The 17,846-nt window shown below is 39.8% G+C and overlaps 1 protein-coding gene across 1 annotated transcript in view; it reads left to right on the top strand.

Moving 5' to 3' along the window:
• The window catches only part of SYN2 (synapsin II), a 184,201-nt gene that overhangs the window by 117,402 nt on the left and 48,953 nt on the right, over positions 1 to 17,846 (top strand). The window contains exons 2-3 of the mRNA XM_001171832.7: positions 16,148 to 16,205; positions 17,399 to 17,490. Coding sequence (XP_001171832.4) covers positions 16,148 to 16,205; positions 17,399 to 17,490 — 150 coding nt within the window. The remainder of the gene's footprint in view (positions 1 to 16,147; positions 16,206 to 17,398; positions 17,491 to 17,846) is intronic.

The raw sequence follows: 17,846 nt of genomic DNA on the forward strand, positions 1-17,846 counted from the left end.
AAGATGAACTCAGCATTACTTGCAATAAGAAATTTCAGAGTAAACTAAATGTCCATCATAACAGATAAATAAATTGTGATGTATTCAAGTAATAAAAATAAATAGGCCAGGGTTTTGTATATTACCATGAATACATGTCAGAAATATAACACCGAGTGGGAAAAATGCAGGTCGTAGGCAGATAGATATAAAATAGCATCACTTATATTAAGCCCCAAACAAGCAAAACAGTACTATATTCAATCTACGGATATATACACATGTAGTAAAACTATATAAAAACACATACAGAAATAATGAACGTTAATTCAGAGTAGTTATCCCTGGGGAAGGGATGTAGAGGAATAGGATTGGGGAGGAATATGCAAGCGATTTCAACAGTGTATATTAATATAGAAAAATATTAAGATCAAGTAGCAAATAAACAAGTATGTTATATTCTTTAAATATAGCTGTATGACAAATAATGAAATTAAGTTTGGAGAAATGTATACAGCTGCTGAGGATTTTTCTTTTTTTTTTTTGAGATGGAGTCTCACCCTGTCGCCCAGGCTGGAGTGCAATGGCACAATCTTGGCTCACTGCAACCTCCGCCTCCCGGGTTCAAGTGATTCTCCTGCCTCAGCCTCCCAAGTAGCTGGGATTACAGGCGTGTGCCACCATGCTTGGCTAATTTTTTGTATCTTTTTCACCATGTTGGCCAGGGTGGTCTCAAACTCCTGACCTCGTGATCCACCCACCTCAGGATCCCAAAGTGCTGGGACTACAGGCGTGAGCCACCACGCCCAGCCAGCTGCTGAGGATTCTAAGTTTATTTTTTCCACAGTAAGGCATAATATAAAGTGACGGAACAAATTTAATACTGCTGGGTCTGATTAAAATTTATAACTTTGAAGAAATAAACAGATTTGCATTTCTCCAAGATTATGTTTTCCCTAAGTGGTAGTTTGTCAACAGAAAGCTACACTGAATAAAATCTCAGAGATATCCAACTTCCAATACTTGCTGCTTTGTTCAGGTCTGATCTGACCATCTGGAAGAATTTCATTAAGTTTTAATTATCATGCACTAAGAACATAAGCAGAGCATTTTCAAAGAGGAGCCTTCATTTCATGCTGAGTCTGAAAACCTTATCATAGGAGGAATGTTTGAGAGAATAGGGGTAGTATAGCCTGAAGAAGTGGTCTCAAGGGGCCCTGTTCACTGTCCCAGACAGGATGGACATGGACAAGAAAGAAGCAGACCAGTTTTATGTGGACAGAGCCAGAATCAAACAGCAAGCTTCAAAATGGCAAATGTCAGCCCAGCTTGAAAAAATGAATTGTCTAAAAGTGAAAAAAAAAAAAAAACCCACAAAACACACAAAAAAGCTGAGAAATTTCTCTGATGTCCCCTTGTTATAAATATTACAGAAGAGATTTTTGCATTGGGGTATGAGGTAGGATATGATGATCTCATTTTAAGTTTCCTACACATGAATGACAGAGACAGACTAGAGTCTTTAAGTCACTCAAGTGAAGATAGTCATATACCAAAATTGTTTACACATAAGGGGAAAGCTACTCTTGGCCTCAGGCTTTTAGCTGTATTTTAGGAAACTCTCTAAAGCACAGAATCTGGAAACTGGGGAAACAATATTTAGGTAGAAATCTCGCTTCTAGAGAGTACTGTCAAGGTTTCTGCTTCATTATTCCCCAAATTCCAAATTATGTGCTTCATAGATCGGCAGAAGTCCCTCTCCTGGCCATTGGCAAACCAAGAAGCAAGGAACTGGCTTTATCCTACTTTATCCCTGTTGCCCTGGCACTTCCTGTCTGCCATATGTATATTCTGTATTATACGATAACTGCACCACCACTGGGCAGTGATTTGTGAATTTCACTTTCATGCTGTACTACCTTTGTTAAAGTCACTTGAAATGCCCTTTCCACATCACATATTGAAATCCTACTGTTTAATTTCTACACTGTCAGACCCTGAAAATATTAGAAGCCCTGTGGGTAAATCCCCTCCCAAATGAAGAAAAAACAATTCAGATGAATTCCTAATGTACAAAAATTTTTGAATAATGCCATATTTTAGGTGTAGTATGAAGTGGTTAATCTGCTCTGGAGTCAGTTTTCCTAGTTTCAAATCCTGAATCTGCCACCCAGTAGTTGTATGACCTTGAACAAGTTACTTAATCTCTTTGTGCCTTAGTTATCTGTAAATTTGGGAGATAATGCTATCTACCTTATATAATTCATTATGAGGATTAATTCATAAGGTGTATAAAGTGGTTAGCACAGGTACTAGTGCTTAATATTAGTTGATATTAATTTTATTGCAGTTATAATTTTGGTGCTTGTACTTTAGATAACAATCAACGGTACTTCTCTCGAACACTAATTTATTTTTATTCTTCTTTGTTTTAGAGCAGGGTAAAGTCTTTCCTTCCCCTTCCCCCTACCAAGTCCCTTTCATATAGGTGAACAAATAATAGGTGCCTAATCTAATGAATCTTTGTTGCATGAGTAAATTAATTAGAATTACAATATTTTGAAAGGCTTATAGAATATATTTCATTACAACAGCACTACATAATGAACGTCTTTTCAAAGGAATGTGTCCAAACACTAGGGGTAAAAATGAACTAGGTTTTTCAGGCTAACCAGTTTGAGTTGGTTTTTAAAACTACTTTTTAGAGCTTTTGAATGTGAAGTGTATTTCAATGGATCATTAGAGGTGGCTGAAAGGATGGACAAATTCACTGAGAAAAGAGCAAGAACAGCACTATCTGTCTTCATACTTCTCTATTAAGGCATGAGCTTATACTCTGGGCTAACCTTGATCTAACAAAAAGGACATTGTATCGAGAAGACATCAGCTTTCCCACCGTGTGATCTTGGTCAACTTTCTCTCTTTAAGCCTCTGTTTCTTTGCCTATGAGAGGATAGCATCTAAGGTCCATTTCTCCATTCAGAGCCTGTGTGGTTCCATGTTGCTAAACTCAAGTGCATCTGGGAACCTGTGGCATGACTCTTCCAGAACAGTGCCAGTTCTCCCAGCCTGCCAAAATTCAGTTGTTAGTGTCTGTTCTGGTGAATAATATCCCCCCTGAACTGGCACCAGTTGGAAAATTGTAGAATGGAATGTGCCACCTGGGTTTGGATTTGGAAATCCAAAGTATTGTTGCCTTGAGGTATGAGGATGTTTCTGCTGTGCCATGGTGGTGAGTAGGCTGATAATGCCAGCCATGTCAGTTTGCACTTGGACCAGGAAAAGAGGATCAAGTCTGCTTTGCTAACAAAAGCAGAATGTGAGGAGATCTCTTTTATTTCCTTGCAGCAATTTGCTCTACGAACTGTGTACTGATGATGTGGTATTACAAACAGAATCAATGCATCAGCAAAATGATAAAAATAAAACTCCCTTGTGCTTCTATAATACTAAGCTGTTTACATTTTTTTTTTTTTTCAGACAGCATCTCACTCTGTTGCCCAGGCTGGAGTGCAGTGGTGTGAACATGGCTCACTTTAGCCTCAACATCCCAGGCTGAAGCGATCCTCCCACCTCAGCTCCTAAGTAGCTGGGACCACAGACACTAGCCACCATGCCAGACTAATTTTTTATTTTTTTGTAGAGACAGAATCTCATTATGTTGCCCAGGCTGGTTTCGAACTCCTGGACTCAAGTAATCCTCCCACCTCAGTCTCCACAAGTGCTGGGATTACAGGTGTGAGCTACCACGCCCAGCCGATTATTTACATTCTTTATGATACTTGATCTCACAAGCGCTCTGAGTGGAAATCGGGTCCTCAGTTTCTACATCCTGTTATATCACTTAGGGATTTCTATGTGTTGAATTCCAGTCTTCTTCAATTTGGAGGAGAGTTACCTTTCTTGCTCTAAGGAGGCAGCATGGTGGAATGGAAAGGGAACATGGCCTGCCTCAAACTGTTGTTTGATCTTGAACTTGTCAAATTTCCCTTCTTCAGGCTTCTGTTTCTTCACAAGTAAAATAAGTAAAAGATCTCTAAGCAAAATTTTCCCTCTCAGAAGGCTGAGGGAATATTATCTTGTTAATTTTTCATATTATCATGTGAATAAAATGTATAAATACTTCAGTAATTGTTGACTTATACCTAAAATAGAACATTAAGGTGGAAGATGGTCCCATCATACATTGGAAAAAACATGTATTTGTCTATATTTATAAATGCCTGACCAGCATTAAAAGAATGAATTCATTTTGTTGAAATGCCCTCCATTTCAAAGAACTCACACAGGAAAGTTTTTTTTAACCCAGTGGTTTTTACATAAAAAGAGGAGGAAAAAAACCCCTGAAATGTGTGGCTGTGGTGCACTTGATACTTTACATTCTCATTTACTCATTCAACAAACATTAGAGCACTAACAGGTACTAGGCATTGTAACAGAGCTGGGCATGAGATTGATACAGTGGCTACCACCACAAGGTCGCTATTCTCATGGAGCTTACATTTTGGTTGGGCAGATGGATAATAAGTAGTTGAAAAAATTTCAAAATAGAAATAACGAATAATAAAATGAAGAATCATAAAAAATTTCAAAATAGAAATAATGAAGAATAATAAAATGAATAATAAAAGATTTCAAAATAGAAATAATGAATATTATGAAGATAATATAGAGAATGATGGAGGGGGCACAGAGGAAACTACTTTTGTTCAGATAGTCAGTAGAAACATAGGAGGGAATATGTGAGCTGAGACTTACACATTAAAAAAGAAGCAGGACATGCAAAAATCTGAGGGAAAGACGTACAAAAGCCCAAGAGGACAGATAATGTTTCAGGAATACATTAAAGGCAGAGTCATTTAATTCTAACAGACTTTAGAAATGGGTACTGTCCTTACCTTATAGATGAAGAAACAAGGAAGTAAAAGAGCCCAAGTTCAGACAGCAAGTAGAGGACCTGAGATTTAAACCCAGATTAGTCTAGCTCTAAAATTCACACTCTTTCCACTGTGCCACTCAGCAGTTGATGAAAATGCAAAATTTCATGCAAAATGAGAAGGCATGAAGAACTTTTTTCTGTGTAACATGGTGGGGAGGGCACTCTTCCTTCTTTTTCATTCAGGGAGTGTGTATACCCCAGCCAGAAGATGTAAATGGCTATTTGTTTTTGTCATCTGATAAACATATGGTATTGTGTATTTTTGTGTGATATTGTTTTGTGTATTATGGTTCCTTGTTCCCTTAAGTCCCAGGTGGGCAGGTGTCCTCTGCTGGGAATCAAGAAATAGGTCTTTACTGAGAGTGTTGTTATGGGCTGAATGTTTGTGTCCCCCAAATTTATATGTTGAAGCCCTAACCTCTAATATGATGGTATTTGGAGGTGGGGCCTTTGGGAGGTGATTAGGTTGAGATGAGGTCATGAGAGCGGGGCCCTCACGATGGTGTTAGTGTCCTCATAAGAAGAGAGACCACGGCTTGCTCACTGTCCTTCACATGTGAGGACACAGAGAAGGCAGCTGCAAACCAGGAAGAGTGCCCTCACCAGGAACTGAATCTGCTGGCACCTTGATCTGGACTTTCTAGCCTCCAGATCTGTGAGAAATAAATGTTATTTAAGCCAGCCAGTCTATGGCATTTTGATATAGCAGCCCAAGTGTGTGTGTGTATGTGTGTGTGTGTACATATATATATGTGTGTGTGAGTATACATAGGTATATGTGTGTCTGTACATATATACACAGATGTATATGCATCTCTGTGTGCGTGTGTGTGTGTGTGCATGTGTGTGTGTTATAAAGAATTGGCTTTCACAGTTAAGAGGCTGAGAAGTCCCAAGATCTGCAGTGGGCAAATGGGAAACCCAGGAGAGCTAATGATAGTTCCAGTCCAAGTCTGAAGGTCTGAGAACTGGGAGAGCCAATGGTATAAGTTTCAATCTGAGTCCAAAGGCAGGAGAAAAGCTATGTCCTTGCTTGAAGACAGGGAGAAAGAGCAAATTCTCCTGTACTCCACATTTTTGTTCTAATCAGACCTTCAGTGGGTTAAATGATGTCCATCCTCAGTGGGGAGGGCAATCTGCTTGACTCAGTCTACTCATTCAAATGTTAATCTCATCCAGCAACACCCTCACAAACACATTTAGAAATAATGTTTAAACAAATATCTGGGCACCTGTGGCCTAATCAAGTTAACACATAAAATTAACTGTCATAGATGTGCTTTGTATAAGGCAGTGGTGAGTATGAAGTTGAGTTGTTGGAGAATAGGAAGGATATATAAGACACAGTATGCACTATCAGGAGGCTTCTGATACAGAGGAGAAAAGAGACACAAATTAAAAATCAGCTGATGATACTAGACTGTCTGTTTAAAGTGACAAATCAACAGGTTTCATTCAGGCTAGGCTTCCAGAAGGAGGAGAAACTACTGCAGGAGGGGAGGTCAGGGAAGATTTCCTAAGGAGGCAGAACTTGTTTCGGACCTTGAAGAATTATGGCAGGGGTGATTTCACAGTGGTCCAAGGCACAGGGGCTGGGAAACTGTCTGAATTATAGAAGGAGTAGGGCAGGGCTCCTGCATATGCTTATGCAGGTTGTTCACTGTACAAGGACATCTATCTGAGGAGACAAGTAGGGGCTGGGATGCAGCCCCACATTCCACTCACCAATCCAAGTGCCCTGGTGCAGGAGTGTGTCCTGCAGGCATCCTGAAGAAGAGGTGCCTTTTTCTAATTCCTATGGAGACACTGAAGCAGACTTAAAAGAAGAGATATTAGTTGCAAACAGAAGGGTGAGACCAAATCATGGAGGACATTTCCTTGTATCTAGACTGCTACCAAAGGATGGGAACATGCAGCTCTGGTGACAGCGGTGACTGTGGGTGTGATTCGTGACTGTACAGTGGAGGTAGACCTGCAGTATTCAAGATGCTAGGAGCCTTACATATCTGGCATAAAATAAAGCCAAATCTTCAAAATTATATTTGCCTGCTCTTCAAAGCAAACTTGATAACTGACCCACTTTGCTCCAATATCAAATCAGCCTGATTTAATTTTATAAGCCAGTCATGGAAAGAAAATCTGTCCCATGACTCCAAAGCATTCTGTTCTGTAGCTCCACTATAATTACAGACAAATGCATCTAATCTTCCCGTCATGTGTTCTCCTGAGTTACAGGATTCTTTTTTTTTTCCTGTATTTGATAATCTTGTTATCTTGTGATACTGCATCATTTAATTATTCCCCAAAATAGAGATCTTCAGAAAATCTATTCAGAAAAAGTGATTTGCTGTTCCCAACTGAAATCACAGCTGGGATGTTTACACAGAAATTAGTTATTTTCAGATCTTTGGGATTGCTGCTTTTCTTAAGAGATCTCATCTGCCACATAAGGCTGTTGAAGCCTCCCACAGATCACCTGATGAAATTTCATAAACTCCAGAGAAGGCATTCACAGAGGTCTTCAAGCCTAGGACTCTGTATTAGATTGAGCCTGGTTGCTCTCTCTGATTTTTTTCTTTTTCTTTTTCTTTTTCTTTTTTTTCTTTTCTTTTCTTTTTCTTTTTCTTTTTTTTTTTTGAGACAGGGTTTCACCATGTTGGCCAGGCTGCACTTGAACTCCTGGGCTCAAGTGATCCTCCAGCCTCAGCCTCCCAGGTAGTTTGGACTGCAGGCACACGCCATAGCACTCAGCTGTCCTCTGATATTAACCTTCAGATATCTAGCTGTGTTCAGTAACTCTATAAACATTTCATGTGTCAAACAGTAGGACAGGCTTTGGTAACACAAAATGAATAGAGCAGAGTCCTCACCTAAGGAAGTATATGGTCTCTAAACTTGATCATCAAAAGAGTTGGAATTTAATTTGACTAGCTCTGCCACCTTCTAACTGCTACCTTTAAGCAAGTCAGTTAATTCATCTGAGCCTCATTTTTCTATAAAACCAGTAACATTAAGATGACATTCTTGTAAGAGGCATATTGTGAGGATTAATTTGGGTGATCTGAGATGAGTGATTTGATTTGTGTAGGGTCACTCAGTGTTTGTTTTTTCTTTCCCTCCTCCTACACACCCATGTGTTGCCTTTGTATCTTTACAGACTGAAGACGACTCATTATTTTAGCTTTACTAAAATCAGAGCCATTTCATTTTGTTCTGTTTTTCTCTGGACCATTTCTACTTTCATCATGTCACTTTTGTCCAGATAAGTGGACCTAATATGCTGTATCATAAATAGGAAAGCATTACAGCTTGTACAAGATGGGGTCAGGGCATGAGTAGCCCTTTATGTTGGGTTTCCATAAGCTTTCTAGTGATAACTAACATTTTTTTACCTTTCATTCTATCTTTTTGGTTTTTGCCTGTTACAGCTCACAGGACTGTCTTCAGGAAACAATTTTCTGTCATTCCAGGTTCCTTTACCAGATTGTAGTTGAGCATTCCAGTTCATGATCCTCTGATAAGATTATTTCCCCTGAATGTGTTTTCTTACACTTAGGCACATTAAAACTCCTCTGCCACTTTTCTGCCCACGTCCACATCTTCTTTCAGTTTACCCCTAATCATCTTGGCATTTTAATCCCTGGAAGAGCTGAATGCCATCTGCAACCTTGGCAATTTCCCCGTGCACTCTCTTCCACATCATTTATATGAAAGTTAACTAAGACACCATGCAGCTTGCTCTCTATCTAAGAAGTGCCTTACTTGCAGAGCATTTGATATAACAATTTAATCAGTGAATTAATATCAAGGACCAGCCACAGAATGTTGCCTTTATCTGGGAAAGTATTCATGTCTTCCTATTCTTTGTTTCTTATTCTGAACCAAACCAATGATCCATAACAGAAATTTCTCCAGGTACTGAAAGTTTTATGGTCCATAAATTAGATAACAAATCCAAATTTGAGTTGAGAACCCCTTTAATGTAAAGCCTGACTGTTTGAGGTCTTATTTATGTCTCTGTTCCAGAACATCTACAGTGGGAGTTCTATAAAGTGTTATGTCATTTCATTAAATCTGATTTTTTAAATGTCGTTGTCATTTCCCAGCTAGCTACTAAGCTCCTAGACCTAATCAATCAAGTGATTAATTGAATTGTCAGGTGAATGCTGTGCAATAGGTATTGGTCCTCCAAGTGCCAGTAAAATAGAAAATTCTGAAGTCTAATTACTACACTGGCGTCTGAAATGATCTTAAGCACTGATTCATTCCCTTCAGTCTTCTCCACATTCCAGAGAAAGCAGTCTCTCAGATCTTAGGCATATCTGACTGTATGATCTCTCTGCTTAAAATCTTTCAGTATTTTCTGAGACAGTTGGGAAAACTTGAATACAGACTCAGTAAAGATGTTAATAAAATTAATTTTGTTTGGTGAGACAATGGCATGGCACTTATATTTTAAAAGTCATTATCCTAGAATATCGGCAAATTAATACAGATGAAGTAGATTAGAGATTACCTGGGACTGAGGGGAGAGGGGAATGGGCACTTATTGCTTATTGGCTACAGAGTTTTTGTTTGGGATGATGAAAAGTTTTGAAAAATAGATAGTGGTGGTGGTTGCATGACATTGTGAATACCATTGAAGTGTATACGTAAAAGTGGTTAAAATGGAAAATGTCGTTATGTCTGTTTTGCCACTGTAAATCATAAAAATAACAATCATTAACAATGCTTAAAAATTGACAGGATAAATGACATGATGTTTGGGACTTACTTTAAAATACTCAAACCATAGTCTCAACAACAAAAACAGTGAGGGTAATAGATGAAAAAGATTGGTAAAATGTTGATGATTATTGTGGATATTTCTGCAGTGAAAAGTTGTAAAAAATCATATGGAGACTAGCCCTCAAGTTCCAGAGACTCCACCTGACATTTAAAGCCCTTTGCTCTGCCACTTCCCTGCCTTGGGAACCTCTGGTCTTCACTGTTCAGCCAGCAGCGTGCTGGGCCCCGGTAGTGCCCAGAGCCTCACCCAAGCTTCTGTGCGTTTGCCCTTACATTTCAATTCTGCATCCTCCTTCCTATGTGGCTAATTCCTACTCATTCTTTAAGACTCAGTTCAGTCTCTTTGGAGCATTCATGGACTTCTCCAGGCAGGGAGAATGGCTCCCTCCTTTGGGTTCCCATAATGCTGTGCTTGTATGTCTACTGCAGTTGATACTCTGAATTATAATCTTTTATTTTTGTTTCTGTCTCTCCACTGACATATGAGGTAGAGGAAACTTGCTTTCCACTGTACATCCTCCTGGACTATATGAAACTTTTATTATTGTTTTAGTTGTGTGCTTAATTTTTTTTTTAAAGGAAAAGATTAAAAGGTAGAAATGTGAGTGCTAGATGTAAATCTGAAGAGTTGAGTGGGAACTTAGCAGTGACCCCCATGTAGATATTGGCGTCCTTTTGTAGACTGTGCTTTCTGTACTTTGTTATCACTAATGGTTGCCAATTTTTATAGTTCCAGCACCTACCACTGGATGCTCAGTAAATTTTTGCTGAATTTAGTGACAAACCACGGCGTTTCTTTCTACAAGTTGCAAAAGCCAGCTATCCAGCTTCTTTGAGGGAGGGAAGTGGATGCATACTTGTTAGAAGAGACAATTAATGTTTGGGTATGGTTTTTCAGAGCAGCAAATAAGCAGCTGGAGGGATACCCCTGTGCCAGTAGAGTCTGTGGCTATTCAGCCAGTGCAGTGAGTGGTGAGCTGTGACTGCAATCAGCTGCAGTACTCATCTTGCCAGTGGGTGGCGGCCGGCGCTCACAAACTTGCACCAGGACAGGCAGGCATGATTTTTACCCTAACAGTGTAGGTGGGGAAATAGGAATCTCCTGCTATTTCTAGTTTATTTTCTAACTTCTTGAAGCCTTCAGATGTTTGGTTGAAAGAACAAGGCCTGAGTCAGAGTCAGTAAAAGCTAGAAACTAGCACCTTGTTAAAGGTAAATGTCTAGACCAGTGCTAGATATTTACTAGGTGCTGGACTGTTTACAGAGCTCTGGGAAGTCTTTTCCTCCCTAAATGCCTTCTGGAGTATGTGAATCCATCTTCAGTGCTGTCATCTTCTAGTCTGAGATTTGATCCTTATGCAAATTCCAGTCATCTTGGGAGGATTTATACTCTAGGCTGTTTCAGGTCCATTAGCTCCAATATAGACAGAGATTGAAAACAGATTTTCATGTGGAGGAGGAGAGGAAGGAAAGAACTTGACCCTCAGGATTGATACATGTGAGAAGAAGATGGCAGGGCCTGCAGAAATAGGCTCTGTCCTGAGGGTGCTCTCTTCTGGTTTTCTCCAGTGGTCCAGCCCAAACCACCACTCCTAACATCCCAGTCAATAAGCAAGTCCTGATTGTGAGGCCACTAAGTCACAGCTTTGTGAAGGATTTGGAAATTTATGGATATAATGATTATATTTGTACAGGCCTAGAGCATATAATCAAACAATAAGACATAATCAGTATTTAAAATCAAAAAATTTCTGAAAAATCCAAGACTCACATATGGATCATCCCTGCTCTGAAGCATTGTTACATAATCTAGTGGTCTGAGGCGTAGGTGGGGGAGCAGTGTCTGATTATTAGACAACCGACTTTGAAAGGTGGTATCAGATGATGATGCTGTGAGCCAAATATCGTGAGCAGACAATAAATGTGATGAAAGTTCAGAAAAGGAAGAAGCCATGTTGGCTCTAGTCATATTAAAATAGCATAAATGTTTGCTGCTTTTTGCTAACAGTGCTTCATATTTGCATAAATTTCAGCATTTCCAAAACTTTCATGTCATCTGATTCCATTAAATCTTCACAACCACCTGTGAGCCAAACATTATTAAATGAGGTAAAATACATAAAACACTTAGAATAGTGCCTAGTACATCACAGGTGTTCACTATTAAGATCACCATTAGCCCTATTTTATAAATGACACAACTAAGACTCGGAGACGCATTATTTGCCCAAAGTCACACAGCTGAAAAGTGGTAGAAGTAGGCCTGAACCTAGCTTCCCTGGCTTCCATTTCTAGAACTCTTTCTCCATTATCCCATGCATAAAAGAGGGCATATTTAAGCTAGGCTTGCCTGGGTTGGGCCAAGTTTTGTGGGGGCGTTAGGAGAGAAGTCTCTGAAATCATATTCCTCAGCCTCACAAGCCCTAGTTGTTAGGTGGATGGGAATTGATGAAGGTATTCACTTCCTTGAGTAACAAGAGTTAAATCTAGAAGCTTCTGCTCATTTTAGCAATAAGGGGAGATGGTTCATTACCTGGTCCATCAAGGAAGCTGCAAGCCATTAAACTTACATAGATCCTCAGCTGCTAGGCTTGTTAAGAAAAATGTTACAATAGGGGGAAATTGACAACACAGGCACTACAGATATTTTTAGTCTGTGTTTCAAGGATGTACATGTTGGGTTCTGTTTAGGATTGAGCACAAGGGGATGAATTTAGATTTATGTGACAAGACTGCCAATCAGAAAGTTCATATTGGCGGGGCATGGTGACTCACTCCTATCATCCCAGCACTTTCAGAGTCCAAGGCAGGAGGATTGCTTGAGCCCAGGGGTTCAAGAACAGCCTGGACAACATAGTGAAACCTTGTCTGTACAAAAAAAAGTTTAAAAATTAGCCAGGCGTGGTGGCATGTACCTGTAGTTCCAGTTACTCTGGAGGCTGAGGCAGGAGGATCACTGGAGCTCAGGCAGTCGAGGCTACAGTGAGCTATGATTGCACCACTGCACTCTAGCCCGTGCAACAGAGCAAGATCCTGTCTCAAAAAAAAAAAAAAAAGTCCGTACTGGGCATCTTATCTGTTCCTATCTTATGCAAGGGACTGTGTGGGAAAACTAAGGGAAGTACAGTAGTTTTCCCAGACTTTCAAATGCTGGTAAGAGTGGTATCATCTTTTTCTTGGGTGGGGGACAGTTTGGGAATATCAGTAAAAACCGTAACTGTGTCTGTTCCTTGTACCAGCACTTCTGTCATAAATTATTCATCCTATGGATATATTTTTAAATGTAAGCCATTGTAGCACTGTTTGTAATAGCAAAAACAAGAAACTAGAAATCGAATGTGCTCACCAATATATAATGCCAATGCCAATAAATGTTTACCAATAAAATACTGTATGTCCTTCAAATGGAATTTCATGCAACTATTAAAAAGGAAGAGGCCCATCAATATGTGCTGAAAGCATATCACTAAGATAAATTTTTAAGTGCAAAAAACAAAAGTTTAAAAAAATTTATGTAGCATGACATATGTATGTGTTTGAAGCATATATGTATGCAGGTATAGCCACACATTTTTTCCCCTCCACTGGAAGTATATGCTTATAATTGATAATGGGAAGTATATGTGATAAGAGAGGAATGGGAAAAAAGAACATTTTACATTTTGTTTTATCCTTTTATATAATTTTAAAGATTGATTGATTGATTGGTTTAACCACATGATATACTATTTTTAAAAAATTTAAGCCTCCCTAAGGTCATACAACCAGGAAAGGGTACAGCTAGAATTCACACCCCAGATTGTGATTCCAGAGCCCATCCTCTGGATTCTAGCACACTGCCCTGTACTAGTGTTCTCTTAGTATCAGGAAAGACTTCTATCATTTGCTAGCAAGTTACACAATTTTTCATGAAAATACCTAGAATCAAAATGTCCAAGAGCCTGGAGCTGCAAGAATGTGCTCATTCTCCAGAAGAGGGCTCTGTGCCCCATCTGCCGGCCATCTTGGCTCCTTTTCTGTAAGGTTGTGGCTCAGCCAAGACAGGTCAGTGACCCTGGGCCAGGAAACACACACTAAGATTTCCAACAGGACAAATTACCTTAAGGAAAAGGCATTAGGATAGCTAGAGAGGTGGGGGTGGAGGGAAGGCATGAAAACAGTTCATTAGCCAACTTGGTCAATGGGCAGGTGCAGGAAGTGGCAGATAAACCCAGCCAGAATCTATAAATATATTTCAATATCAGTGTTCAAAACCCACAAAATAAATGAGTGAATTAAGAAACTTGGCAGCATGTAAGCACCTAGATGTAAACTCTTAGTTCTAGCCTTAACTCCCATGAACTTTTCTTTCTGATTTGGGCATGTTATTTAATTGTCCTGGGCTTCAGTTTCCCCATCAGCCAAATGGACCACATTATCTCTCTTGGCTCCTTCACAGAGTTGTGAGGAACAACTAGGGCAAGGAACATGCTTTGCAAATGCAAGGCATCATACGAAATGCGAGGTTATTGTTAATGTCTCTGAGATTTACCTCACAGAAGGAGAGCTATTTTGAGACAGGAAAATAGGAGGAAGCATCAGAAAAGCATTGCTGATAACAAGGTAGACATACCTCACCAATGAAAGAAAGGGATCTCATGGGTCATTCACTCCAGTTCCTCCTTTTTATAGTCATGGACAAAAACCTGCGGAGTCCAAGGTCTGCAGAGAAGTGATAGTGCCATACTAGACTCTATTAGTTAAACCTGTAAATAAAATGGAATAGTAGCCAAAGAAAGGGAATATACTACAGGGCCCCTGCCTGAGGGGCTCGCTGAGCTGTGAATGTTGATCAGGGTCCTGGAAACAAGCTGGTGTGAAGCTTAATAAGAAATTGGGGCAGAGGTGGGGGGTGGACTTAAGTGGTCCAGCTCCAGGATGGCTGAGTGCCTCAGAGGAGCAATTTGAGGGTGGCCAGGGACTTGGATAGGACAAATGACAACTTCCTAGAACGGGGTGTTCCAGAACCCATAGAGAAAAGGAAACAGCCTGGCCTCGTCCCGGGTAGTTGACAGGAACCAGAGTAGGAAGTATTTGTAGTGGGACTAATGCTCACATCATTAAGTCCCTTGTGAGTGGAAGAAGGAAAATGGGAATAAATGCAATGCGGCACACACAGGGCAAGTCCGTTTTAGTAGTGGTGTGAGCAGAGATGGAGAGAATAGATCACCAGGGGGAGACAGTGCCTGCAGTGTGAAGGGCAGTGGGCTCAGAGTGCCACAGACTTAGATGTGAATACTGGCTCTGCCACTAACTTGCTATAGGGCCTTGAATACACCATTTTCAATTCTGAATCTTGGTTTCCTTGTCTCTGAAATGAAGCCCTTTCTCTGTATCTTATACGTTGTTAGGACTAAATGAGATGTTCTTGAAAACAACTTGCATGTAATTCCTAGAACATGATGCCCAATAAATATTGGTTTATTCCTTCATTTTGGGGACAAACTCCCAAAAAATCTCCAATGAAATATTACAGTTGGAAATTTCAAGCACTGGAAAAGCAAGCTCAACTTACCTAATAGGTAGAATATGGAAAGGCCCTTTTGACAAATGGAGAACCAGCCTAAAAGGACAGATAAGGAAATCTAATGTGGGGAGGGCAGGTTAGAAGCAAAGTAGGAATTAATATAAATATAAGCATAAAAATATCTGCTTATAAGGGATTAATTACTTATTACAGGGGATTAATTAATGCATTAATGTGAGGTTCCTCTAGATCTGTGACAAACTGGGAAGATACTATGTACTGTGTAACTCACCTTGACCCATTTTCTTGACTGCTCAGAAATGTGGGCTAAGTTTTGTGTTCAAATGCAATGGCTTCCCTCAGTCTTTTCCCGCTACCTTCTATTTTGGTCTAATTAATTTCCTCTCATTCATTGATTGTTCTTTAATCCTTATTTTGTTGGTTATATTTTTAAATTACTAATTGCCTCAGGTCCTCTTTGTATGGGTATGAAGAAGTAAAGTGATAATAATAGTTTCTTTAAAAACTAAAAATCCAAGGGTGGATACCAAATAGAAAACCGTAGTAAAACGAAGGATCAAGGAAAATAAGGAAACTGCAGAGATGTATAAAGCTGATCTAGCCTTTATGAAGAATAAAACTGGGGAAATTCCTATTTCTAGATGCGTTTTATAGCTAAAAGACCAGAGATGTTATAACAAAACCTGATAATGAAGGGATGTTTTGGATTATTTTATAGATGGGTAAATTGAGGTTAAAAGAGAGGAAATGGTTTGTCTTGTGGTGATCTCATAGCAGAATGTGGATCAGAACCCAGGTCTCTTGACCCTCATTCTGGAGATCTGTCTGCTGTGGTCCTCTTTTTTGTAATAGTAAATGTCTGACTTTAAATACTTGCACAAAACTAATTTGTGTGGGTTTATTCTTTTCTCCAGGGCCAAGTGCTTTCGGGGCAAAAAAGTCCTTGGAGATTATGATATCAAGGTGGAACAGGTAATCAGCCTGAAGCCCAGAGCTGCATCCGCGTCATCACAGTTTCCTCTTGACATGCCAGAGTGAACCATCTCGTTCTGCTGAGTGGAATACTGTGTCCATCATTGGGTTCTGGACTCTGCATCTCCTCTCTCTCCTATCCTTTCCCCAGGACCTTTCTGTCTGTGAGGCATGGTCCTGGAGTCTGCATCTTTTCATTTCTCTGATTCCTTTTTATGGCTCTAGTGTCTGTAGATGAGCAAGCAGTTTGGTTCTTAGCACCCTCTTGCAGTGTAAGGTTCCCAGACTGAGGAAAACTTTAGAGGTCTTCCCAGAATATTGCACGTTACCTCCGTATTGTTGGTGGCAAGATATTTCTCGGTAGGCACATGTCTGCCATTCAGGTATGCTGCCCCGAGTGATGGCTCCTTTGGGTCTGAGGCTATACTTTAGAGGAAACTTAGAAAAGAACACTTCCTTGTTTTAATACAGTGAATCACAGAAAGTCCAATTTTTTTTTTTTTTTTTTACCTTCCTCCATCCTTTGCTTCATAATAAATAGTGATTGGGTCCATTTGGGGAAGAAGAGGACGTTCAGTTTCAACAATGCATGTATTTCCTATGTGATAAAAGAAGTTTCTCATCATTCATTATACAGTGTGTTATGACTTACTGACTGTTTTCAAACAACTTGTTACATAGGCAAGATTGATAAAAATTATTCCCATTTTATAGATCGGGGAAATGGAAACCTAGAGAGTACAAGTAACTTGCTTAATGTTTTATGCAGCTAGGTAGGGGGAAAGCAGAACTAAAAACTAGTTGCCTAAATTTAGACCTAGTGCTTTTATGTTGAAACTGATAAAAAGACATTTGTCTCAGTCCACATTCTCTCTCTGTAGAGAGGCAGCACAAAGGATGCTGGGCTGGGAGTTAGAGGACCTGAGTTTCGCTCCTTTCTCTGCCAATGATAAGTTTTGTCCTGAAAAGTTACTTAACTGCTCTGAGCCTCAATTTCCTCCTTTGGTAAATGGGGATAATTATCTCTGTCCCACCTTCATCACAGTGTTGCTATTAGAATTAGACTAACTCAGTATGTGAACATGTTTTGAAAACTGTATATAAATGTTTGGTGGTAGGGATGTTGCTGCTGCTATGTAGAGGACTTGGTGAAGTCAGGATTGTGAACTTATTCCCCTATTATTATTTTCCAGGCAGAATTTTCAGAGCTCAACCTGGTGGCCCATGCAGATGGCACCTATGCTGTGGATATGCAGGTTCTCCGGAATGGCACAAAGGTTGTCCGGTAAGGGTCTTTCCGTCCTCAGGATCATTGTGACTGTCTCCAGAGTTACTACCTCTGGCTCAAAGAGGTGGTTTCTAAGTCAGGTGTTGGAGTGAGATAGCAGTGCTATGTATGGTATACAGAACTTAATGATGTGTGTTGTGCAGAAATAGTAGAAAAGACAGAGAAAGCCAGCTTCTCACTGAGCTTAGTCCAGTGGTAGAGAAAACAACCTGAAGCTTCACAGACTGAGAGCTCACTTAGAGATAACTGGATTCCTTATAGGATTATTTCCCCCAACCCCTTCAGCCAGTGCAGCTCTGTGCTTTTATCCTGCATACATTTCCCTTGGAAAACAGAGTTCCATTGCTTTAAAA

The sequence above is a fragment of the Pan troglodytes genome, chromosome 2 (genome assembly GCF_028858775.2).
Source record: "Pan troglodytes isolate AG18354 chromosome 2, NHGRI_mPanTro3-v2.0_pri, whole genome shotgun sequence".
Lineage (NCBI taxonomy): Eukaryota > Metazoa > Chordata > Mammalia > Primates > Hominidae > Pan > Pan troglodytes.